Raw genomic sequence first — 26786 nt, 5'->3', positions numbered from 1 at the left:
TAATGTTAATAAGATGGCGTTTAGTCACCAACTTAGTTAGTAAGCGATGATGTAGCCAAGTTTCTGCGGGTCGAAATATTTCAAAGTAAATAAACATCGGGAGATTATAACTAATGCTTTCATGTTTGGCTCTGATAAAGATTTTATCAGTTTGATTGCATTGGTTGTGAAAATTTTAATGACAGTTTGCGTATACCCTTCTTGAGGTACAGTCAAATTTATAAACAATAATAATTTTGTGAAAATGACCAATTTAACAGTAATTTCATTTCGATCAACCTTTAAAAGTGCTGCTAATGAAACTGGTGAATTTCTAAATAAGTCTAATGACGATGAAACATATCCCATGTATTTCTTATACGTGTGTTCTACCTATATTCTCTTAGCCTTTAGTACGGCTACGATTATATACGGCGTTGTTTCTTGGAGCCTCATCAGAAAATTCAGGAACATCAATAACTACGTGTTCCTCAGTGCGTCTCTCGCCAATGCCGTTCGTTTAATCTTTGTATCCGTAACTACATTGTATCAAAAATCGGACATATATGAACCAAGTTTTGCTGCCTTGTTCTTTTTCTATATTACCATGGTGTATCAGTATTTACTAGTGGTTATGTGTTACATGTTCTACGTCCATATTGTCAAGGTTTTCCATAAAGATGTAACTAGAAAGTATTTGAAAGCATCCTTCTTCGCTTGGGGTGTTCCTATTTTGTTAATGATAGCTTGCTGTATCATTTTTGCTATAACTGTTGTGTTTATAGGAGATCCTTCTGAGGAGTTTCTGAAGATATTCATGCCTGTTGTTATTATAGTAACTTGCGATGTTTTACCTGCTATTTTTAACACTGTAATCTTTGTTAAAGTTATATGGTCTTTGTTTGTTAATAAAACTTCTCATGCTACTGTCATGTCTGAGAATGCAAGAAGGAAAGATAATTTGCGAAGGCTTTTGCTAGCTACAGCGGTTTTCGTTTTAAGTAATTTCACTGCATTTTCATTTACGTTCTGGAAACTATTTGATCTTCCATTTGCCATTCGAGTTGTAACTTTAAGCTTGCAAACTTTAGTTGTGTCATTATTTGTACCATTTTTGAGAAATAATAGGGACTCATGGCACGAATATTTGAAGAATAGAGTACTTTGGACGTTGCCGTAGTTTTTTTTTTTTTGTTGTTTTATCATTGATGTTTTTATGATTATAGTATTTATTGTTGACGATGTTTTACGAGTGTATTCGAAATATCTCGATATCTCATTCATAAGCCTACAATAAATCGGAATGACGTCATTAAATCGTGTTTTGTTTACTACAGAATTCGTGTTATTCATAAAAATTAGAGTATCATAGCTATGTATAGATAGATAGACAGATACCTATTTATGTATAGTAGGTATAATTATGTCTGATTTTATTGTTTTTTTACTTTTTCTTTTTATGAATCTTCACAAATTGTGTCATTATAATATTATGAATTGCAAAACAACTGTAGATTTTAGTTATTAGATTATAAGGAATTTGTGAAAGACATAATTATTATTATATTGTTTAGAGATAATTAGTGAATTCTATAAATAAATTAGAGCATAAAACTAAATTAGTATAATATTAATGTATTTGACATTATTGTAATTATTTTTATAATCCAATCAGTTTCCATGTAAGTAGGAGTATGCATTCTTGCACACAATGCCGCCGCTGCAACCGTGATGGTGTCACGTGTATACAGTGTTGCGCTGACGGTATCGTGTGCATTAAAGCTACTTGGTGTTATAAAGTGCTACATTTAATTTTGTTCTCCGTCTAGTAATCAATACTATTATAATTATATTGTTCAACAATAGATTACAACTTAAAATATATCAGTTCTGTAGCAAATGCTTTGTGAAAATCTAGTCCATAGCATTAAATCCAGAAGTGTAAAAATACTGTTGTTTCATTCATCATCATCATTATCATCATCAACAGCCGCAAGATGTCCACTGCTGGACAAAGGCCTCCCTCTTATTCCTCCACGCTGAACGATAGTTCGCCAGATATCGTTGGTCTACCTAGCGGGTGGTCTAGCCACGCTTTATCAGTCCTTTAAGTGACGTAGCCTGCTCATTACCAATTCAGTCTGTAGATTTTGCAAGCTATGTCAGTAGTGTCTTCTTTTTCTTCTCCTCTAATAACATCTTCTGATTTGTTTCGTTGCGGGATCCAAGACAGTCATTCATTTCCCTGAGACGCGCCGGACTTCAGTGTTCCGGTGTTTTCATGTTTGTATCTACTGTAAATCCTGGCTTACAGGAGTTGCAGCGGTATGGGAGGTTGAGGCGGGCTTGTCCCATTAAAAAAAAAATGTGCTATGGCAAAATTTCATATTGGGCTGTTTAATTCAGATATAATTATTTTACGTTTTTTCATTTACCCTCTCAGTTTTTCAGTTTCTAACTAAGACAACTGTTACCAATTTTAAAACAGCCTTGCTCAACCACTGAATCAATTCTGAAACTCCACACTTTTACTTAGGCCAACTATTACTAATTGCACAGTCGATAAAAAAGAAAATATTTACATAGATACGGTACGGTATATGATAAAAGGATGGAAATGGAGTAAATAGTGAAATTATTTGGTGGGGTTCTTATCAAAATGACTGATAAGTGATGGAGAGCGTTAATGAGGTACTGTCATGGTTACATACCATTATATTAGTAAGTATATAATGTTATATAATATTACATTAGGTATTCTTTGAAGTCGTGGGTGGCAAAATAAACAGTTGTCTATTTTTAACTGACTTCAAAAAAGGAGGTTCCCAATTTTACCTGTATGTATGTATGTTTGTGCGCGATTATCTCACGTTAGACCAGGTAAAACTCTTTAGAACGACAAACAAAAAAAATTGAATAGTTACACTTTGCTCGTTTCAAAGTGTAGATTGCTATAGAGAAGAAACTCAATAGGTTAGTCTTTTCCACTCAGGTTCACGATACAATACTTAGTTACATGGTTAAAAAGAGTCATGGTTATGTAAAATGTCCCTCATCGTAAAACTAGACCATAATAGACCCCTGTACCAAATTTCATCCCGATCAGCCGTTTGAACGTGTTTTAATATCAAACATACACACAAACACCAAAACTCACAAACTTTCACATTTATAATATGGAGTAAGATAAATAAATAAAATTTACCAAGGAATATTCCACACTCTCCCTACCACATATTCACCCTACAAAGTTCGGCAGTAATCAAGAAACCGGACAATTTTGACGAATATTAATTCGTCAGTTGTTTTCGAGTTGAGATTGCGTGCCTAATGAACGGACAGACGGACAGACAGTCATTGTCTACCAATCGAGGATAGATTAAAACGTAACACAATGGAAATTCATCTTTGTTACATGGGAAACAAAGTTGAAATTGTTTCGTTTGTGTTACATATTAATATTTCGGTAACAATCAACCGCTATTGTTTTATTTCGGTAATTAAATTGTGTTTGTTTAACGATTGCTTCTGTCTTGTGCCTTCCTGCTTTAATTTATTAACTTTCGCGTTCATTATGATTGACAAGCTTCTGGGAAGTTTTTGGTTGATACACTATTTGCATGTTATAATATATACACAATATAACCGCTAGGGGTTGAAACTTTAGAGAAATAGGGTCCACACAAGTGCACATCTCCTCAACAAAAGTAAAGAGCATGGTTGACACTTCAGTACCCTTAGTACGAGTTTGCTTTACGTTGAGCGAAAACGAAACGAGAGTGCGTTCGGCGTTCTGACTGGTCGGTGTGAATGAAGCAACTAATCAGAGGGCCGAAGGGACTCTCGTTTCGATACAGGTGACTGAAAGGCTGACTTCTACTTTGGTCAAAGGTTGAGCATTGTTATTCAATGTAGCAATGCTACTAGTCTTTTGGGCACCCTACCTCACGGATGAAAACAATATTGTCTAATTCTTAGACAGACTCCTTGGATAAACCATGTGCCTACCTTTAGATCTAACTATTACTCGTATATTAATATATCTCAATGTTTTAAATTGTTTTTGATTAGTCTATCTCTTATTCCCCATTCTATTCCAATTGAAGTGTTATCTAAATTACTTGATTTACTTATTTTATATTGTAGCTAACACACAAGTAATCAATTGAGAGATCTACAGAATTTATAGAGTTCCTTAGTGTCGAAAGGAGACGGATACTCTTTCATATATGTTTAAGCCCAAAACAAAGCCCGATAATCAATCATATTTTGAACTACAATAATAAAAAACAACCATCTTTGATTCGATCTGGAGCCAATAGCCCTTTAATAAAAGTTAAATACACTTTAATAACAATAACAACTTTTCACGAACATAAACACAGAATAATCATTATATTCCCAGTAAAATAAAATAACAAAAACCGAATTCAAAATACATATATACAAAGTTAATTTTAACAAAATTCGTTGAATAATGTATGCAATTAACCAAAGCGAATTACCTACCATAGTAGATCAACTCGGAACTACTAACTGAATTCTGAACGTCCAATTAAAAATGAACTGCAATTATGGCCGACGTTGCCTGAACTGAACGCATTACTGAATTAAATTTTAATTTTTTAACCAACTTGTCTAGTGTTTTCATGTTTTTTCATAGCGTAGAGATATTATGGTATTTTCTATTCCCCAAAGATGGGTGTTGCAACGTCACGCCTTTTATTCCCGAAGGGTTAGGCAGAGGCATATTACGGTGCATAATGCTGCTATACAATGTACACCCACATTTCACCATTTGTGTTATAAGCTGTGTTATAAGTCCACTGTAATAGGGGGTCAGCCAATTGCCATATACTGGACACAGTTCCAGACTATGCGCTACTACTGAGAAATTTTCGAAAAATCGAAAAAAAACCTAGTAATACTTTGCCCGATTTGGGTATGACACCTTGACCGACAGTCGTTATTTATGTTTGTTGTTGATATTTTAGGATCAACGATTTCTGACTGACGATTATGAATGTTTCAGTTAAAAATCAGCCACAGTTGAACAAAGGCAATGACTGCACGGTTGGTACAGTGGGCTGAGCAACCGACTGCCGTGCAACGGGTAGCGGGTTCGATTCCCGCACGGAGCAACACTTTGTGTGATCCACAAATTGTTGTTTCGGGTCTGGGTGTCATGTGTATGTAAACTTGTATGTTTGTAAACGCACCCACGACACAGGAGAAAATCCTAGTGTGGCAAAAAATAATCCTTTTCAAAGAAATTTTGCAATAATCCCCACACTTGGCAGGCCATTTGAATAAAATTTAATAAATCGCTGTAAAGCACGCACATAGGTCACAGTTTTAGGACACATAATTATACAAATCTATGTTATATTACTCATAATATTATCCAAAAGAATTATTCAATAAATATGCAGCAATTTAGAAGTGATGTGCTAACATACATTTTTATGTAAATAGACATAGCATGACCCCTGAATCAAAACAAATACCTCATTAGAATAATCTGGATCAACAATGCAGCTGAATGACTCATCATTAAAACAAACGGTATTTATTTACAGTTTAAAAAGTAACAAATAAATAATACAATAATGTCATTGACCATACATACGTACATATATACATACATACATATCATTATATGCATTCATTCAGGGACGTAATAAAGCAGTATGTCAACTTAACCAATTTCTTTCTTACAATTTAAACTTTATTTCGAAATGATAAGGTTAAAAATCCAATAAAAAATTGGCATAGGTCAGGTTGGTGTGCCTGTATCCGTACTCGCCTATCTTCTAATATAATATATCTTCTAATTCTCGTGTCACAGTTTTTGTTGCCATACTCCTCCGAAACGGCTTGACCGATTTTGATGATATTTTTTTTGTGCTTATCCGGTATCTACGAGAATCGACCAACATTTATTTTTCATCCCCCTATTTTTTTTTTTTACGCGGACGAAGTCGCGGGTAGAAGCTAGTTTTATATGAAATAGGCGAATACGGATATACTTGTGTAAATAAATAAGATCATTCGGTTGATTTGGAGAAACATAGATTTTTTTTTAAAGGCTGTCTATGTAAGTATATTTTGACGAATATATTTTTGAATGTTTGATTTTTTTATACTTAATAGAATGGCGTTTGGCCACCATCTCGCCTGGTGGTAAGCAATGATGTGGCCGACGATGGAGCACGTCTACCTATGAGCAACCTGTTCACTCGAGACATGAAGATACCCAAGTTGTATAATTGTTGTTGCATAATTGGTATTTGGGCATAATAAGTATAATCATAACAGAATTAAAGGTCATTGTATTTACTAAACACTAAAACAATTGATTCTATATTGGGGACCAACAGATAAACATAAGCCCATTAGGTGGTTGACCTTATGAGTCAAATTATGGCTAACTCTGATTGGAGGAAAAGACCAGAAGATCGAGCTTCTATGTATGCTATTGGAGCAACCAGCGGGCCTGAATGGCCACGGACCAATGAAGATACTGATACTAAACATTATAATATTATGTATAAAAAACAAATTTATTAAATTAAACTTCCCCTACCACTTTCCGATCCACTAACAATACCAGGAAACGAAAGCAAAATTTAAAATTTAAATTACTTTTAAACATTCTTAAATTTAAAATCGCTGTCTAGTATTTCGGAATACTGTGTCATGATTATTTATTCTCGATTCGAATTTCGGTTGGTGCAGTTGTCACTATCTGTTGGTCGTTGAAGTGAGAAGTAAAGTTTGATTAAGTCTTTGACTGCCAATAGAAAACTGTTGAAGGCAAATCCTCCGCTAACGTCGATCACCAGTGACCGCCTTGGCGTTTAAAGTGTTAAGAAGATCTGGTTAAGAAGTAAAAAGAAGTCTAAATTTCGATTGAAGAAATAGAAGATTATTTTTCTATACTAAACTAATCTTCTTCAGTAAAACCAAGACCGAGAAGAAAAAGAAAAGAACAATTGAAGAATCCCCACAAAACAGAAGCCTAACACCAATCTTTTAGAAGACTCTGGAGTAAAGAATACAGACTACTTTGAAGAAATGGCTGAAGTAGATACAATGGATCCAGCACAAGAATATGTGGAGACTATGCTGAACCGTCACAAGAAGATGGATGATATCACAGAAAGGGGAGACTCAGAAGTGCAGAAGTTCTATGAAGATGCTGTTGTGTTCGTGACTGGTGGCACTGGATTCCTTGGGAAGCAGCTGGTTGAGAAGCTTATCAGGTAAGGTTTAAAGAAGTAGGGTTGGAGGAAATGCTAATGAATTTGGTTCTTTTTTTTTCTTTTGGGAAGGGAATGAAGACCATTTAGGTCGATGAACGTGTAAGGTGACATGATTTTGTCTTTTTATCAATATATCTTTTTTAAATAAACGTCGCCTCACACTGGGATTTTCTTTTTTGTCGTGAGTGCGTTTATAAACATACGAGTTCATATACACATGACACCCAGACCCGAAACAACAATTTGGGGATCACACAAGGAGTTGTTCCGTACAGGAATCGTATCCGCTACACTTTGTAGGGCCGCCAGTTGTCCAGCGCCAACGGTCTATTTACCCGACTGCGCCAGAAGGAGGGTTATGTTTTTCGAGTGTATGTATGTATGTATGTATGTATGTATGTATGTATGTATGTATGTATGTATGTATAATTGTTTGGCACGCTCTGCAGCCTAAACGGCTTGATGGATTTTGGCTTGAGAGGTGTCGTTAGATTCGTATTTACTGTGAGAGTGACACTGGATATATCAAAATAATAAAAAAAACAAAATGGCGGATTTTTGGCGCCAAATTCGAATATTTCTCACTCTCTAGCCTAAACGGCTTGATAGATTTTGACTTGAGAGGTGTCGTTAGATTTGTATTTACTGTGAGAGTGACACTGGATATATCAAAATAATAAAAAAACAAAATGGCGGATTTTTGGCGCCAAATTCGAATATTTCTCACTCTCTAGCCTGAACGACTCGATGGATTTCCGCTTGATAGGGGTCGTTTGATTCGTATTTACTGTGAGAGTGACACTAGATATATCAAAATAAAAAAAATAGTAAAACTAAAAAAAATAAAAATAAAAAAGTAATTTAAAAAACTAAAAAACCCGACTGCGTTTCTTTATAATATGAAAATGAAAAAACCCTAAAACAAGAAAGTCATCGTAAAATTTAAGCAGTCGGGACCCATTCTAGAAAGCTAGCCATATATGCCCTCACAAAGTCTCTATATTTAAACAACGGTCTATTTTATATTGTTTTTAGAGTAATTTTTAATAGATTTTATTTCTGTTTACCTACATGATATTTATTCACTTTCAGATCGACGAAACTTTCCAAAGTTTATGTGGTTTTAAGACCCAAGAAAGGCAAAGGTGTTGAAGAGAGACTCCGTGCATTGATTAAAGAGCCTGTAAGTAAAAAAACATGCTTATCCATGGTATTTTTGTAAAACAATAAGTTGGGAGTAAATGCCTAAAAAGAAACAGCCATTTAGTGATGCATGGATGAATATCTTTCTCTTTCTATCCAGGTATTTGACAAACTCAGGAAACTACAACCAGAGTTTGCATCGAAGATAGTCCCTGTAGCAGGCGATGTCAGTGAACCCAATCTTGGTATTAGTGAACAAGAATGGAACATCATGGCAACTGAGGTAAGTTCAAAGAATTATCAATAGTTCATAATAATATCTATCATAGCAACATCAAATTCAAATTTTATGATGTATTTTTGAATAATTCAAATTCAAGCTTCAATACAAAATGTGTTAAAACGAGTGCGTTCAGCGCTCTGATTGGGTGGCTCGAATAAAACAACCAATCAGAGCGCCGAACGCGTTCTCATTTCGATTACTTTAAACGTAAAGCAAACTCATACTAAGGTTACTGGTTGGCTAATTAGGCGTTAGAGAACGCACTATCTCTTAAACTTCATTTTTTTCAAATAATAAATACATAGTAACAAGTTATCTATTTTCTTTTTGTTTCTTTCTTTCCATAGGTCACTATAATATTCCATTTAGCCGCTACAACCAGATTCGATGCTTCGATCCGAGAGTCCACTTTGATCAACATCCGCGGTGCCAAAGAAGCTCTTCGGTTTGGCAAGCAATGCAGAAATCTGAAGTAAGTAGTAGTTTTAATTATTACAATACTTGTGAAATTCAAAACTTTGTGAGTATTTGCCAGAACAGATTTTCCGAGCTGATACGACCTTCAAACCTTCAAGAAAAGAGCGTATTCCTTTTTAAAAGGCATTGCACCTATGACTCCTCTAGTGTTGCGGGTGTCCATGGGCGGCACTGATCGCACTGATTGTTTGTTTACCTCCTATTCCATTGCCCCTATTCTATTCCATTCCAAAAAATAGATGTAAAATACTGAGTCCACACCATTAACTACACCATGACATTAAGAGCAACAGCATTACATTACATTTTTATCTTTTATCCCCACAGATCTTACGTCCATGTCTCCACAGCCTTCGCCAATGCTTGCCACAGCCGGATCAATGCTCAAGTGGAAGAAGACTTCTACCCACCCCCCATGGCACCAGACATGATGATAGACCTCGTGGAATCAGTTGAAGAGGAAAGATTAAATAATATGACACCCAGGTAAGAATGAGTAGCCATAAGAAATAGAGTAAATAGGTACTTTCTAAGTCTGTGTGCTCCATCTTCGGCCACATCTTCGCTTCGCCGTCCTGGCAGTAAGCGGGTTGGTGGCCAAACGCAGACTTATCAACGTTTAAAAAAGCCCGCTCTTATTCAGAGGAATCTCCTTTAAATAAAAGACACCGGCTCGAAAAGCAAGAGTAGGAACGGGATGGTTTTTATTTAGTAAGAGTCTGACACTCCCTCTCGCCTCGTCCAAAACTGGAGATGTCATTGGAGGATTTTCCCCCCTCAATAAAAAAGAGCTGTTGATGTGATGTGAATGTGAAATATGTAGTAGTATGGCGTAGTAGTGTAGACTCTGACGTCGTTTTACCCGGCTCCTATTATTGATCGTAGCGTAATGTTTTTTTCTATAACCTCCAAATAATTCTTTTGTTTGACAATTCAAAGTCACACATACACATTTACTTAATATGACAACAACCGAAATCGCGAATAATTTGCATGGATTTTATTTTCGTTATGTTTTTTGGGTCACAAAATTTAATATTAATAGATTTAAATATTATACACGTTATGTAATATGTTGACACTAGTTGTTGCCCGCGACTTCGTCCGCGAGAATAATGACTTCTGACAGAATTTGCGTTTATATTTTTTATTTCTAAAATAAAAGTCGCCTACGTTATTCCTTAGTACATCAGCTACTTACCAATAAAAGTCCCGTCAAAATCGGTCCAGCCATTTCAGAGATTATTCGGAACAAACAGACAGACAGACAAAGATTGTAAAAAATGTGATTTTGGTCCATTTATCGTATATTCATATTATGTATGTATGTAGTAAAAACCGGATATTTCAATATTACAAACAGACACACCAATGTTATTTATAAGTCTAGCTTTGAATGTTAAACAATCACGTAATCAAATTAATGAATTAAAGCCATACTGGATACATTTTAATATATTAAAATTTGACATAGTTTCGTAACTCGTATCATACCTACTAATACTCATAGCTATTTATTTATTTAGACTAAGAAAGTATGTAAATGTGGAAGGAGAATTATGTATAGCTGATGAATAATGTATTTGTCACGATGATTTAAGGAAACCAATCAAACAACATTATTATTACTAGCTACTTCCGCGCGGTTTCACCCGCTCTGCTTGTCTCCTTTTGATCGTAGCATGATGTTTTGTTGCCTATAAATCTTTCTCGATAAATTGATTTATCCAATACAAAAATATCATTTCAAATCGGACCAGTATTCCGCATATTAGCATATCTAAACATGTTTGTTTATGTAGACTATTTATATCTATTATCTTTTTATAGGAACTTTTATTGACAAAATTACATAATAATATGTAAAATTCCCAAATTATTATTAGTCAAACAACTAAATCAGTAGCTATATGATAAAACATAATATCGTCATCATCATAAAATACTTCTTGGTATAAGCCTCTTCCATGACATTGCTAGCTAGCGTCACTGACGGACAGACTGACAGACGATTTTTTTTGACATTATAAAAGTGCTTATAATGGGAATGGACTTGTACAGATTATAAATATTTTCTTTTGTTAACAGCTTGATCAAAGACTGGCCAAACACGTACTGCTTCACGAAAGCTATTGCTGAGGAAGCAGTGAGGGCTGAGAGTGGAAAACTCCCTATTTGTGTGGTCAAACCATCGATAGGTAAGCCTTTTATTTTACACTAACTTCTTCCAGCAGATTCGCCTGTGTTCCCGTAGGATAAAAAGTAGCCTATGTGTTGTTACAATTGGGAGCTGCATACTACCTAGGGGATTACCGGGACTCCAGCTTGAAAAGAAGGTTAGGAGTAGGAACGGGATGGTTTTTAATCAGTAAGAGTCTAATACTCCCTCTCTCCTCGCCCAAGGTGAAAGAAGTTATGGATGATTTTCTCCGCTTAAAAAGTTAATATTTTTATTTTTTGGTTTAAATTATTAATTAGTTTAACAAAGAAATTAATTAAAACAAAAAATAACCGATGAACTGTTGTAAAAAAACAAACTTCGAAAGTGCATACGAACTCATTCGGTTCATTGTCAAAACAACACGCGCTAATTAACATAGCATTAATAAATTACATTACATTTTGTATAACTTCATTGCATGCTCAAGATTTGAAATCTATACTAATATTATAAAGCTGAAGAGTTTGTTTGTTTGATTGTTTGTTTGTTTGAATGCGCTAATCTCAGGAACTACTTCTCTGAATTGAATATATTTTGTTGGTGTTGGATAGTGCATTTATCGAGGAAGGCTATAAAACATCACGCTATGGCCAATAGGAGCCGAGCAGAGCGGGTGATAAATATTTGTATAACATGTAGCTCATATACCTATCCTACCACCATTGCATGTATTCCCTATGTGTAATATCACTCATGTTAATGCAAATAAAAATATCTTTATCTTTATCTTTACATGATATAATGTTTGTTACAGTTATAGGCGCCATGAAAGAACCGCACCCTGGCTGGATAGATGTGTCTGCTGTGTATGGAGTCACTGGCGTAAGTATTCCAGACACATAAATAATATATTATGTAATAATTCTAAAACTACGTTTAAAAAAATCGACTTCAAACGCGAAGTAATTGTGGATAATTCGTAAAAATACAGATTGGTGTAGATAAACATTATTTTTCATTTTCAGGCGGGTCTAGGAAAAGCTTTAGGTTTGATGCACACATCGATGGCAAACAGCAAAGTATTCCTGGGTCTGATACCAGTCGACTATGTGACCAACGCAACTATTGTCGCAGCTTGGGAAACTGCCAAGCAAAAATCAACCAAAGACGAAAACCCTAAGGTCTACACTGTTATATCGTCTACGAGGAGCCCTAAAATGTGGAGTAAGTACTTTTTGCATTTTGATTTTTAAAGGAAAAAATAATTTATATTCCCTCAATGTTCTTTGCCGTCCCCAATAAACATTTAGTCATTCACCGAGCAAAATTCATAAATAATGTTATAATTAGAAAAAAAGGATCCACTGCGAATTTTAAGCCTTTAACTGCCATTAGAAAACTGTTGAAGGCAAATCCTCCACTAACGTAGGTCACCGGTGACCTACGTGGCAGTTAACGTGTTAAAAACCTAAACTTATTTTTTTTTCAATTCTATCACGAGTGCGTTTTGAACCGTGATAACTAATGCTCAAACCTTCTCCGTACGAGAAAAAGCTTTTGGTCAGCAGTAGCCACTTTTTTTCGTCACGCCTTTTATCCCCGAAAGGGTTGGCAGAGGTACACATTACGGCACGTAATACCACTGTACAATGTACACCCACTACACAATTTACGTTATAAGTCCCATGTAATAAGTGGTGACCCTATTGCCATATACTGGGCACATTTCCATACTCTGTGCTATTACTGAGAAATATTCGAAAAACCGAATAATGTTGCCACTTATAGGCTGCTTATATGTGTTTGTCTAGTAGTGAATAAGTTCTTACTGATTTGTAATTTACAGGTGACCTCTACAAGCTAATGACGGATATAACACTATGGAAGTACCCATCCCCAACGACCATGGCTTTTAGCTTGTACCTCCAGACGAGGAGTCCATTCCTGTACTGGGTATACTCCTGGCTGTTCCATATGATACCAGCTTACATTGCTGATGGGGTTTGTTCACTTCTTGGGAGGCAGAGACGGTGAGTTTCACAGCGTTTCCATAAAATTGATTCGTGTGACATATATACATGGCGTCGGTTTTTTATAATGTGCAAAGCAACACTAGTCCGACCAAAATAATTTCATCTACCAGTCAACTGTTGGATTGCAACGTGTATCAGATAAATTGATAGCTCTTTCGCTCTAATCAATATCTTTGTGTGGTCCATAAATTGTTGTCTCATGTACCTGGTTATGATGTGTTTGCGAACTTGTATGTTTGTAAACGCACCCATGACACAGCGTTGAAAATTCTAGTCCCTCACAATATTCTCAACATTGAAACGCTAAAAAAATTTTCAGGAGTTGTAGCGGTAATGAGACGTTGTAGTCAGGCTAGTCTCCAGATACATACAACATTGTTAATTTTATTTATTATCATAAAATCTTCCTGTTACGATATGAAATAAAAACCATCAAGTACACTTTAACTAAAATTTATTTTATTTTTGATTAACACATTATACGCCATAGCGTGGACAAAAGGGACCGACACTAGCTTAGGACTTGCCATCAACAGATTTTCATTAACAGTTTGACTGTTAATGAATGTCTTAACCAAATACCCCTTTCATTTTCAGATTCGTGAAATTATACACAAAAATGTCAAAACTGATGTCGGCATTATCATACTTTTCTCTCAACAATTGGCATTTTGCGGACAACAATACTGAAGCTTTGTACGACAATCTTTCAGCCGCTGACAAAGAAATTTTCAGCTTCGATATTGATAGGCTTAACTGGACTGAATTCATTTCTTCATGGGTGATTGGAGTTAGGCAGTTTATCCTGAAAGATGGGCTAGTTAATACTAGGTATGCTATCAAGAAACTGAAGGTTTTGAGAGCTTTGACGTATATTGGAACTGCTATTTATTTGTTTGTGTTGTATAAAATTGTTTATTTCTCGTATTCTATGTTAAGTTTTGCTGTTGGTACGGTGTTTTGATTTTAGGTTAGTGTTTGTATTTTTATTTAAGATGTTGTAATTTATTTAAGAATAAAAAATGTAACATAAAAAATTTCATGTGTTTTTTTTAATGAACTACTATCGTAGTATCGGACATATTTGTTCCTCAACATACAAACCTTTAAGCAAGCGTTGTACATATTTATTTATTATTTATCTAAGTTTTTATTTCATAATAGATTTATATAGTAATAGTCCTTTTTCAATTACAAGTTAATAATTTTAACCGAACTCTATTCTTAAAAATATACATTGGAATTAATAATTAAGCATTATTCTCAAAAACAGGTCTTGAGACTAAAAATAGATAATAATAATTTCATTCATCAACCCTCACACTAGAAAACACATCTCCCAAAATAACATACACAACATTACACCAACTTTACTACTTACAAGACCCCCAAACATTCGCCATTGCTCACAAAATAACACATTGGGACTCCAGGGGCCTTAGTCTGCTATTACAATTGTGTCAGAATGGTCGATCACTGAGCAGTGCGAGAGGGACGGAGCTATATAGGTTGTATAGCTCCATCCCTCTTGCACTGCCAGAATTCCAAAAGCCTTTCGCACTCCTCTCAGAGGTCAAGAACAAGCCCCTGTCACCCGAATGATGACCCTAACGATCGCCTCATCTCTTTCCCCCCTTCACAACCCCCATATACCCGTCTCTGTTCTTCCTCAACTTGACAGCACACACTTAGAAGTGAATGAGCGCAATTGCGTTTTTTTTTCTTACTTTTTTTTCGCGTATGTTTAGGCCGTTGCGTTGTGGTGTTTAAAATGTGTGATAAAATTGTTTTTTATGTAACTTATATGCGGGTGAAATGAGGTTGATGGATGTGGGGGGTATTTTTGAGGTCAAGTTGTATTGGTGTTAAGGGTCTTGGATGACCCGTGTTGGTTGGTACAAAGTTCGTTTACAGTCTACGTAGTTATAATTTGGAAATGTATTTTTTAATAGGTGATATGCATACTGACAGATATAGTGCAATGCAATAGTTTGGGTGACTTTTCATTTCCAATGACATGAGTGAAAATAGGAATTCCATAAAAAACATCATGTAAAAAGCCCAAGTCTCGCACTTCATTAGTTTTTCTACAGTATACATTTGTATGTAATGCCAAGTCGGTTATTTTATTTAATCTCTATTTAAGGAACCTTCTATCTTAAGTTATTATGTAAATGGTTATCATATCAATTATCTATTTATTTTACAATTTAAATTACATAGATTGACTTGGTCATCACTTGGACAGTAAAATTAATAGAATAACAAACCCTTCTAGTTGTTTCTATCAGATAGCTACAAACATTAAGTTAGTTAAAAATTCTAGGTCAATTTATTTCACTTTTGAACGCCAAACGGTTGTGAAGGCAACATTAATCCAATGTTACAAATTATAACATTCGTATCACTCCCTTTTATAAATAAAGTCATTTCCCGCCCCGTTCGAACTACTGGCCGGGTTATGTACCAAACAGGTGAAACACAGAAGTACTAAATCGATTGCTTTGGATTCCTAATAAATTATAATATTATTAGGACGCAAGTATTTATTGAAGTTATATGGTCTGACATAGATGCAGGTTAATTGTAACCGATAGAGTGTATTATTTTGTGAGCAACAAATCATAATGAAGTAAACTCACAGAAAACCGAAGTGAAACAACGTTTGCGTCGTGTGAGTGAGGTTACCATAGGCTCAATAAAGCCATTGGATTAGGAAGATTGGAAAGGGGGCCCTTTATCCAATCTTCCCAATCCCCGATTCCCTGACAACCCTTAAATTTCTAACCCTCAAAAGGCCGGCAACGCACTTATAACGCCTCTGGTGTTTCGTGTATCGATGAGCGGCGGCGATTGCTTACCATCCGTCTCTCGTTTATTGGCTTATACCATAAAATAAATATAATTCCTCAATAACCGAATCTGTAATTATATCCGGTATATGGCAATGGGCTCACCCTACTACATGATAGACATCTATTTTTTGCTGGACCTTCTGAAACATCTACACTACGCTACTCAGTTATACATCGAGTGTTAGGTATTCGCTATAGCGTGAAAGTTTCAGCTTACACGCTAAACTTGCGTCACTACCACACCTTCAGGGCAGGTTGCACAGTAACACGTTACCCTGTTATTTTGAAAGCCTTTGTTTTATCTTTGATAACGGACGGCTATCTGATTTGTTGCAAAATGATACTTGTAACTATTTTAATTTTAAGTTGGTTTTTGTTTAGCCTCGTTGGTAGAAGGAATTTTGGGATTAGACTGTTTTATGAATTCTTCTTTATGTGTTAAGGAATGAAATCGAAATTAGCATGTCATTGTGATTGACTGTCTAATTGTGCCCATGAAGAGTAACAATGTTAGTAAGACTTAGATTTTATTAACAGTATGACAAACTATTCCTATATTTTACATATACGCTTGACGTTTTTTACCTTTAATCTAGCTATGTTACGTATGTATTATTAGAGTAGTCTTCTTTCAATTCCGGAGCTGCGAACTGCCTAGCGGGATACCGGGGCTCCGGCTCGATAAGCAGGAGTAGGAACGGGTGGTTTTTAGTCAGTAAGAGTCTGACACTCCCTCTCGCTTCGCCCAAGGCGGGAGAAGTCAATGGATGGTTTCATCCTTTAGAAAAAAAGTCTTATTTCAATTGACTTTTAAAAGAAATGTTCAATCCGAATAATACTATATTTATCCTTTTAGGTAGTTTTCTTCAAACAAGAAGCCTGTCATACTTTAATTTAACCACAAAATTTACTTTTAATGCTGATCATGGATCTGGATATACCTCTTATCTTCCAGATCCTCGTGTCCACGTGTCTAAGAGGGTATTGGCCTAAATTCAACTCAGAGTTCAGACGATGAAAAAGCCATGAGTATAAACAAGCTATTTCGAAAACTATTGTTTGTGTCTAGATCAGTCTTTTGAAAAACAAACTTGACATGTCTGCAGTTACAATTTATAAACACTCAAGACGTTTTCTTTTGATTTTAAAAACTTATGTCTACTTTCTGATCCAGATTTTTCACACAGAATTATAAATATGACAGTAAAACAAAAATCTTAGTTTCAATCTATAAATTGGATCATTGTATTTTGGAACAGATGAGAGTGCTTTTTTAATCGGAGAAAAAATCATTATTTGACTTCTCCCGCCTTGGGCGAGACGGGAGGGAGTGTCACACTCTTACTGATTAAAAACCACACCGTTCCTACTCCTGCTTTTTGAGCCGGAGCCCCGGTAAACCCGCTAAGTATTCCGCAGCTCCAAATCAGGCATCAGCCCTATTAGGCCCTATTTGTGGTGATCCGATATTTGTGTAAGTGCTAGTGTTCAGCTTCTGTCAAATGTGTAGTCCTTTTAGCTTTCGACATCCATGGAAAGAGCAAGAGTGGTGCCAAATTTAACTGAATTTTTTTTTTTTATTTTATGTTTTCTTATAATAATTACTATTAAAAAAATCCTAACATAAACGCTGTATTATTGACAGCCGCAATACAAGCTGTGCCTAGTGCGGTTGTCACTGCATAAACTGGAAAATGTATACATTGAGCTGGTAATAAAGTTTTTTTTTTATTTTAAATCCATTCTACTCTACACTGTTAATAAAACATGTCCAGAAGTCCCACTACAACCAAACAACCACATTACTAGCACCAAAACAACTACAAACTTACCTCTTACCACAGTTAGTCCCGAATGAGGTCAAAATGAACTCCAGTTAAACTGATCCGCAATTTAACCGAGTTTGGTGTAGTCCCCCTCAGTTGTACAGCTGTACCCATCCATCAAGTCCAAGAGGAAATGTTTTGCCCAATGCTTTCCTTCCTGGCGTAGCTATCAAAGTGCTTTTCATAACCGGCGCTAATATCCAACGATTGTGGCTATACAACTTGCAAAAATTGTGGAAATGTGTTTAGGAAATCTGATTTATAATTGCTTTTGTGGTTTTGATTGTTGTAACTGTCTTGTTGTCAAGTGGATTTTTTTTTGCGAAGGGCTTGTATGAATCTTGGATACTCAACGTCTGCTAAATACGTTCATTATTTTTTTACTAAGAGGATACTGTTAGATCAAGCGTAGTTTTTGGTTACAAAGCTGTCTGATTTTTATGGCTTTTTATAACAGTGTTTAATTATAATTCTTCTTTGTTTATTTCTAATACGTTGTTATGTTAGCAACAGCCCACCAGTAGCGGGAGAAATCCAAGCTAACGACGGTCAGAAGTATTGCTTTCTGCATCAGGCCCTTAACCCAACTATCTAACGTTAACTTGCTCAGATGTTGGTCGAAGCTTTTAACTGTGGCATATACGACGATCGGCATAATGATTGCTGAATCTATAACTGTATAAAACAATAATTATAATGATTATTACGATTTAAAAAAATAACTGGCAAAAACGTCCAATTATAAACATTCTAACAATCAAACTTTTCCAAGGAAAACAGTCGTGATTTTACATTAACTTATAAAGAATATTATGATTTAAAGATTGGCACACATTTCGTGTGCTTCAAATTCTTTTGTTGGCAGGCGAATGGAAATTACTCGCATTGCAGTCACTGCAGTCTAAGAAAGTCTCCAATTTGGTTCGCTTTACGAGGGTAAGAAAGAAAATGGGGTTAATTTCTTTCTATTTTAGTACAAAGGTATTAATCATAACGAACTTGCACGGTTCTCACACATATTTTCTTTTTCAAATATTGTCTGACCTTATGAAACAGACTTCTGAGTTAGTTTCGTCATTTCTTATCACAGTAGCCCATTAGGAAATACCGACCTCACCTAGATTTGTTTTTATAATAATTTTGACCCGTAAAAGTGAAAAATAAATTTATTATTTTATCGTTTCATACCATCAAGGGCGATTATAATTTACCGAAAAAAAAAGTTTAACTTCAATTTTATAGTGTTGAGTATATTTCATCTAAAACAGGCCAAAAAGACATTACAATTTACAAAAATATAGACCTGATTAAATCAAGAAAAGACCACGAAAATTGGATCAAACATAACACAATAACACCTCTCTATCTGTTCATTCTGAGGCCAAAAGGCGTGAATAATCGCCACAGTTAGGAGCATTTAGCGAGATGTACCTCTATGTAGGCGATGCACACAATTGGCCAAATTGACCTCTGTAATAGGACCAGTGACCGTACAATCGTCAGCAAAACTTTAAGAATTAGTTGTCTTTATATTCGTGGAACTGTTTCATATAGATTACCAATATATCGACGGTTAAAAGGAAATAGGGTATAAGCGACAAAAAATGAAATGTTCAGGAGAGCCGTTTAAACTCGTCGGTCATCAAAAGAATACTAGGAAAATGATTTTTTTTCGCTAGAGTATAAACGCCAAAAATGTCATCGTAAAGCCATGAAAAATAAATTTTACGTAGAATAGCATAATAAACTAATTTTTGACCAAAATGTCGCTTATACCCTATTTCCTTTTAACCGTCGATATGGTCTTCCCCACTTGATTGCACGCAGCAGTACGAATCGTCGACTTTTTATGGTATAAGCCGATAAACGAATAGAAGGATTACCTGATGGTAAGCAATCGCCGCCAACCATGGACACGCGAAATACCAGAGGCGTTACTAGTGCGTTACCGGCCTTTTGGGGGTTAGAAATTTAAGGGTTGTTGAGGAATCGGGGATTGGGAAGGGGTGTAATTGGGCCTCACTTACACAACGAAACACAACGCAAGCGTTGTTTCGCGTCGGTTTTCTGTGCGCCGGCTAGGGTTTTTGACCTTTAGTAAATTTAGACACTTTATTTCATTTCACAAATCTTAAAAACATACATAGAATATGTTATCAAAACAAATCAAACAACAATATTAACATAATCATGGATTAAAAACCTGAATACGTCTGTTCTATTCTAAAACAAAATATTTAACACAAAATTTTGAGACTAAAATTCAAAACATTGGCCACAGAAAGAAGGAAATATTAGTGAGTGAGGCAGTCGGTAATCCTACGAAACTGACGGGACCGCCCAAAACTAACAGCTTAAATGACAAGTTAATCCATTTAGCGAACATCTCTTTTGTAAATATGATACGACCTCGATATCCACTGTAAATGTATAGGACAGAAGGTCCACTTGATTTTATTAGGAAAAAAATCTATATGACATAATATTTAAGAGGATAGAAGACTGTTCGGCAAACCTGAAATTCTAAAAAGTAAGAGGAGTTTAACTTAACTGCAACATCTTCGGTTAGGAACATATTATACTTTAAAATGCTTTTAATATAAAATAGGACTTATAAAAAAAACGCTTCTAAGAATATAGTTAGGCTTGATGGTAACCAATTTATGTCATGTATTGTGTCACTTCATACATCAGTACCGTTTTGAATTCACACTCATTTTTAAGTTAATAAAAGTATTAATAATGTACCACAAAAACATTCATTCATTCAAACATTTCAGTAGACATTTTAAGCGAAAATTAAACTAATGAAAAGTGTATGTACTTATAGTAATTTAATTTATATCTTTAATTAATTTATAAGCGAATAAACTGATAATAATTTGTAAACCTGTGATCAATCTTTAAAAACCACATTATATGCCACAATTACCGTATTTATGAATATTATGGAACTTTTACTCCTAATAAAAAAATAATGAAGTTGAACTTCTGCATTTCCCTTTAACACACCACACCGCAGTATGTATTACGTACATACGTATGTATGTGGTTGTGTTAATTTCCGCATAGATGTGGTCTAGATTGTCAACTGCTTATCATATCGTTGCTGGACAGAGTTAATGAAGAGCGTCGCTTTGTAAAGAAGAATTGGGTGAGCCTAACAGAAGAATATGAAAATAATGAATTGGCTGTATATTGCTGTGGCTGGGCGATTGGTTGCTTTCCCTTAAAGAACAATTCTTTGTGTATTCACAAATTGATGTTCCTAGTTTGTGTGTTATTAATAAAATAGTATTTGATGTGTAGAAGACCAACTTTCATGAGACATACTAAATAAATTATTATGTTTTTCGGCTTAGTCACGAAATTGTTTGACGAGGAACTCGACTCGTTTCAAGCCATACATTTTTGTTGAGAGGCAAAAAAAATAATCCAATGCTGTTCTTCCTTGCTTCTCCTGCCTTAGGCGAGGGGAGAGGGAGTGTCAGATTATTACTGACTAAAAACCACTCCGTTTCTACTCCTGCTTTTCGAACCGGAGCTCCGGTAAACCCGCTAGGTATTCCGCAGCTTCGGATCAAGCCATGGCAGTCACATTTAGTTCTTCGAGTTCCTCGGCAAATAATTACGTGAGCATAAGCCAAAAAACATAATTAATTTAGCAAAAGTATTGTAGAGAAGATAATTAAATATAGTTTTATTTTTAAGCTGCAAGCGTGGTTGCCGAGATAATAGTCTCAGATTCGACTACTGGCTTAGGTAAACCATTCGAGGAACAATAATATCTATGTATAGGAGACAAAAGATACAATACGTTTATCTACTTTTATAGAAACAAACTTGCAAATACACTCCTAAGGCAGGATTTTTCCTGATATAAAACTTTTCAGTCATACAAATTTTACAGCACTGTAAAGTTTAACGGGCCATTTCAGTGACCTACATTTGAAATTCAATTCCTTCAGCTTATGGCGACTTGAAGTTTATATATTATATATTAGGAGATAAGTTTTTTAATATTGGTTTTTATATGACGGCATTGAGTGGGGACGTGGTTACTTATTTAAATTATTTTGTGTTGTGGTATCGTGGTGGCCCAGAGGTCTAAGACGACCGCTTCTCATGTATGAGGTTCGAAACCTACTAACGGCTAGTACCAATGTGACTTTTTCCGAGTTATACGTACTTTCTAAGATTATTTAGACACCACTGACAAACGGTGAAGGAAAACATCGTGAGGATACCTGAGCTTATAATTTCAAATTATAAGTTTGAAATCTCCAACCCGCATTGAGCAAGATTTAGATTTAGATTTCAGCCATGATCGTCCCACTGCAGGACAAAGGCTTCTTCCACTTCTCTTTGTTTAAAGCTTTTTGCGGCGAATCCTTGTCATAGAGCTGTTTGAGCAAGCGTGGCGATTATTGCTCCACTTTCTCTGTGTGAGAAAAGGCCTCTGGTGAGCAGTGACCATTTATACGAGTAGGCTGATGATGTGATCTGAGATTCTACTGAATGATGGATTATTATTTATCATGATTTTAAAGATTGATATGACTTCCAACAAGTGTAAGCCTATCACCAAACACCAGATACAATCCCAAACTCCATTCCAAAACCGCAACTAACAAAAATGGCACTAACAACACAGAGAGAGAAAAGTAGAACAACATTAGAAGAAAATTGCAAAATGCAACGATGCAGCAACTGTGGCCGGGTTGCAAGCGGTTTACAAGACAGTTGCCACTCGACGGATGTATCCTGCTCACCCCTCAACTTGTATAGCGCGATGATACTTTACGACCTCGTTACGGAGCACGTACAGTCGCGTACAGAAGTAGTTAGATTTAGAATTTAATATTTTTTGTTTATGTTACGGTGCAAATAAACTGTTTTTCTTTCTTTTTTTGCTGTATTTACGTTTGGGCTAAGATACCTTGGGGAACTGCAATAATATTAGAAGTGAATAGGCTATCAGTAGACATACCTTTGACATAGTATACCTACTATTTACAAAGTAAAATCAAACACAACCTTTTTAGCAAAATCTGGCTACAATACTAGAATCTATGTTACCTAACAACTTTCTCAGTTTAAGTATTGAACTTGAAATCCACAATTATACTTGTGACAATTTGAATAAAGCCTATTCCTATGAATAGGCTCACGCTAATAATACAATCTTTATATAGATACTGGGCACAATTCCTGACTCCGTGCTACTACTGAGAAACTTTCGAAAAACCGAAAAATGTCCAGTATTCGTATCATCATTATCAGCAGGGAATCGAACCCGAGACTCCTTACCCGGCAGTCACACTTTCGACCAAGAAGACAATTATATATAGATATAACAATCAAAGTTTAAAAAACAAATCTAGAATATTAAATACCTAAGTATTATCTATTTCTAGGAATTCAACGAAGCAGTAATATAAACAATAGATTTATTTAAAGACTAGTGCTATAAATAAGTCCTAGGCCAGCCCACACAACGCGCACTGATAAATATTGGACAGATTTCCATAATTCGCGGTTAGTTATCGCTGTTTTAGTATTTAGTAATGTATTTTTATTTATTTTAGCTTTGAAATTTGTGTGGGAACATTTTGATTTCTAAGTATTATTAGATAGCAAAAACTTTTAGGAGAAAATAATGGAAAAAGGTGAAAAAAATACAATAATTAAATTCGTGAGACATACTAAATTAATGATTATGTTATCGACTTACTCACGTAACTGTTTGACGAGGAACTTGACTAGTTTCAAGCCATACTCGAGGCTCATATTCATGAGCAGCACTCCGCGACACAAGACACGGCGACTGTCGCCATACTGCATGAAAAAAATATTGATTGATTTGAGTTTTGGAGCGCGGCGTTGAGTTTCTTATTTTGTCTTTTAATCAGACCCCTAAGATACTGCACTTCATGGGTCAAAATAAAAGAAAATATATTAATATTTCGTGCAAGAAAATTTTGATATTCTATAAAATCTAATATCTTATACTGAGCAGCCGTCAAACTGTCTATGAAGTAAGTTTTCAGTTCCTGAATTTAATAACCACACAACATGTTGTACAAAATACACAAAGAAAATTCCTTCACATTTGATATTTCAATAATAAAACTCTGAAAATATTCCAGTTCTCCTGAAAAATACTTGATCTTACTAATATTATAAATGTGAAAGTTTTCAAATGAGTTTGTGTGTATCTTTGTTACTCAATCACGTTAAAACAGCTGAAGGGATCAGGATGAAATTTGGAACAGGGGTAGATTATGGTCTAGAATATTACATAAGCTACTTTTTCACCGGAACACGGGTGGAGTCACTAGCAAAAGCTAGTCTACAAATAAAAGTTTTGCTCTACGCTGCAAAATGTAGAATTTGTTACCGACTGTCACAATATCGACCACGGCAAAAGAGAGCCTTAGACTCTAAAACAAGCTATTAACAACCTTACCTCCAACAAGATAAAGCTCATTTTCAACCCCACGTATTCCCCTACAAACCACCTCTACATTCAAAACTAAACTTTAACTCCATACGTATAAGATCAAAAATTGAATGATGTATGCTTCCACGCACACAAACAGAAAACCGTTCGATAAAATAAGACCTGTTGAACGTCATTACGCACACATGGAAACGCGAACGCACACATGATTGTTTACTCTAGCTAAAATGGATAGTACTTGTTGGCAAAAAGTATTCTGTTACTGAGTTACGTAGAAAATGACGGATAGACGTACGTACGTATATGTTTATATAGTTATTTCGGTTAGGGGCCGACCTTATGACATTTATTGAATAAATTTTTCACGTTGCCGACGGTATTTTCAGGTCATTTGGGGATGTGTGTGTTGTTTGCGTATTATTTATTTATTTATTTATGTTTTACTTATGATATCTTCGGATCGATTTCTTAGTCGTAGTGTAAGAGTGATCAAGTTATTTTAAGTTCTATTTTGTGTTGAATAAAGTTCAAACTATATTCATATATTAGGTATATTTCTTTATGCAAACCCTTCAATAATGAAAACCTCTCTCTTTATACAAAATCAAATGTGTTTGTTTCTTGAACTTAATACATTAACCTGTTTGTACATTATTCCTATGTTTGTATGCCTAGGTAGAAACTACAGAGTGTCATCTAGTACAATCTTTCGAAGATTAAGCTAAGCTGTGAGACTACGTGACCGTTTCCATAGATACTAAGCTATGTATGTTTGTTTGTGCGAGGAAGAGGCGCAACTCGAGTATACGATGTATCGATAGTAGAGAAGCCGTTCGTAGCACATATCCCTAGCACGCATCTTTCCATATAAAAAAACATAGCTTAACTGAATCCGTTTCCACAAGTGCTATGCTATCTGTCTCAATGAATATGATTGGTGGAAGCCAAACGCATTCACAGCAACGTAGCATAGCAGATTTTTGGTGGAAAAGCGTCCTAAAACTATATTTTTTAGTCTCCATACACAGCAAATGTGTCATTAACGCCCAAACTCACCTCTTCAATAAAACCTAAAATAAAACGAAATGTTAAGGTTACAAAAAACTACACAGAAGCATCCAGACTTAAACGTCAGGGGTTCGAATCCCAGCCACAATCGATAAACTTCGACATTCAATTTGGCATCAATCCAAACTGCGAGTCCGGATCAAAAATTTCGCCAACCATATTTTTATTTGCATATTGCAGACATTACATTTATTTTGTTGAAATATGCACAATATTTATAGCCTAAAATGTATATGATTCGTATATAAATCGGTAAGATTGGATAGAGCATACCCTAAAATGTAATAACTGCATGAGACTCCGTTTCTTAGAACTAAAATTGATTTCAAATCAAATATGATACACGTGGAACACTAAATACACAGGTGAACTTATTATTAAATCACATTCTATTATGTTGATAGTCCATTTGCTATGCATTAATAACCGATTTACAAATATTAAAAGAATCAAGACATGACTCTTAAGTGTGGAAGAGCCATGCTTGCATGAATGATACGACGGCCTCACAGAAAACCGACGAGAAACAACGCTTGCGTTCTGTTTCGTTGTGTGAAGTTACCGGAGGCCCGATTACCCCCTTCCCAATCTTTCCAATCCCCGATTCCCCAACAACCCTTAAATTCTTAACCCCAAAAGGCCGGCAACGCACTTATAACGCCCCTGGTGTTTCGATTGTCCATGGGCGGCGGCGATTGCTTAACATCAGGTGATCCGTCTGCTTGTTTACCGGCTTATACCATAAAAATTCTTTACTAAGTTACTTACTCCACATAAAAACTAGATCCAAGTCATCTCACCGGATTGGTCAATATAAATATTTACAACAATGAATTTAAATCCTAATACTTTTGGAAATAGACAGGATTTTAGCTTTAGCCATAGGACAAAGGGCTTAGCGCTAGCTTGGATCTAACCAGCGGTTGCCGCTCGGTTTCACTCTGTCAAACGCATCGCTTGTTAATACCACAAGGGTAGGCAGAGAAGGGGCTTATATTGTAAGGCTGAGCATCTAGTTGTATGTAGACACGTAACTGCAATGTTTGAATACGAAATGTGTAAGATTTTGAGCTTTTCCACACTTGTAATAAAGGTTATATTTGTTGTTTAAGTTTAACCTGTTTATCTGTTCGTCTGTGGCGTCATAGCTCCTGAATGAATTAACTGATTTGTGTGCGATTTTTAATCAAAAATTTAGTTCGTCACGATGATTTTAGATAGAACTTCCACAGT

At 35.4% G+C, this 26786-nt stretch overlaps 1 protein-coding gene and 1 long non-coding RNA gene across 2 annotated transcripts; both read left to right on the top strand.

Annotated features, from left to right (window-relative positions):
• Positions 1-6914: 6914 nt before the first annotated feature.
• LOC118280723 (fatty acyl-CoA reductase wat-like) lies at positions 6915-14327 on the top strand. Its single transcript, XM_035601052.2, has 10 exons — positions 6915-7244; positions 8337-8427; positions 8548-8670; positions 9018-9142; positions 9475-9633; positions 11236-11345; positions 12123-12190; positions 12334-12532; positions 13155-13338; positions 13939-14327. Exons 1-10 carry the CDS (start codon positions 7057-7059, stop codon positions 14303-14305), a joined length of 1614 nt encoding a protein of 537 aa, XP_035456945.2. The 5' UTR covers positions 6915-7056; the 3' UTR covers positions 14306-14327.
• On the top strand, positions 7577-7934 carry LOC126911592 (uncharacterized). The gene is made up of 2 exons (XR_007706124.1): positions 7577-7725; positions 7869-7934. It is a non-coding gene; the product is annotated as an uncharacterized LOC126911592 (long non-coding RNA).
• Positions 14328-26786: the final 12459 nt, after the last annotated feature.

Source organism: Spodoptera frugiperda, chromosome 16, assembly GCF_023101765.2.
Source record: "Spodoptera frugiperda isolate SF20-4 chromosome 16, AGI-APGP_CSIRO_Sfru_2.0, whole genome shotgun sequence".
NCBI classification, from domain to species: domain Eukaryota; kingdom Metazoa; phylum Arthropoda; class Insecta; order Lepidoptera; family Noctuidae; genus Spodoptera; species Spodoptera frugiperda.
The sequence above is the reverse complement of the archived record's forward strand: the minus strand, read 5'-3'. Positions and strand labels throughout refer to the sequence as shown.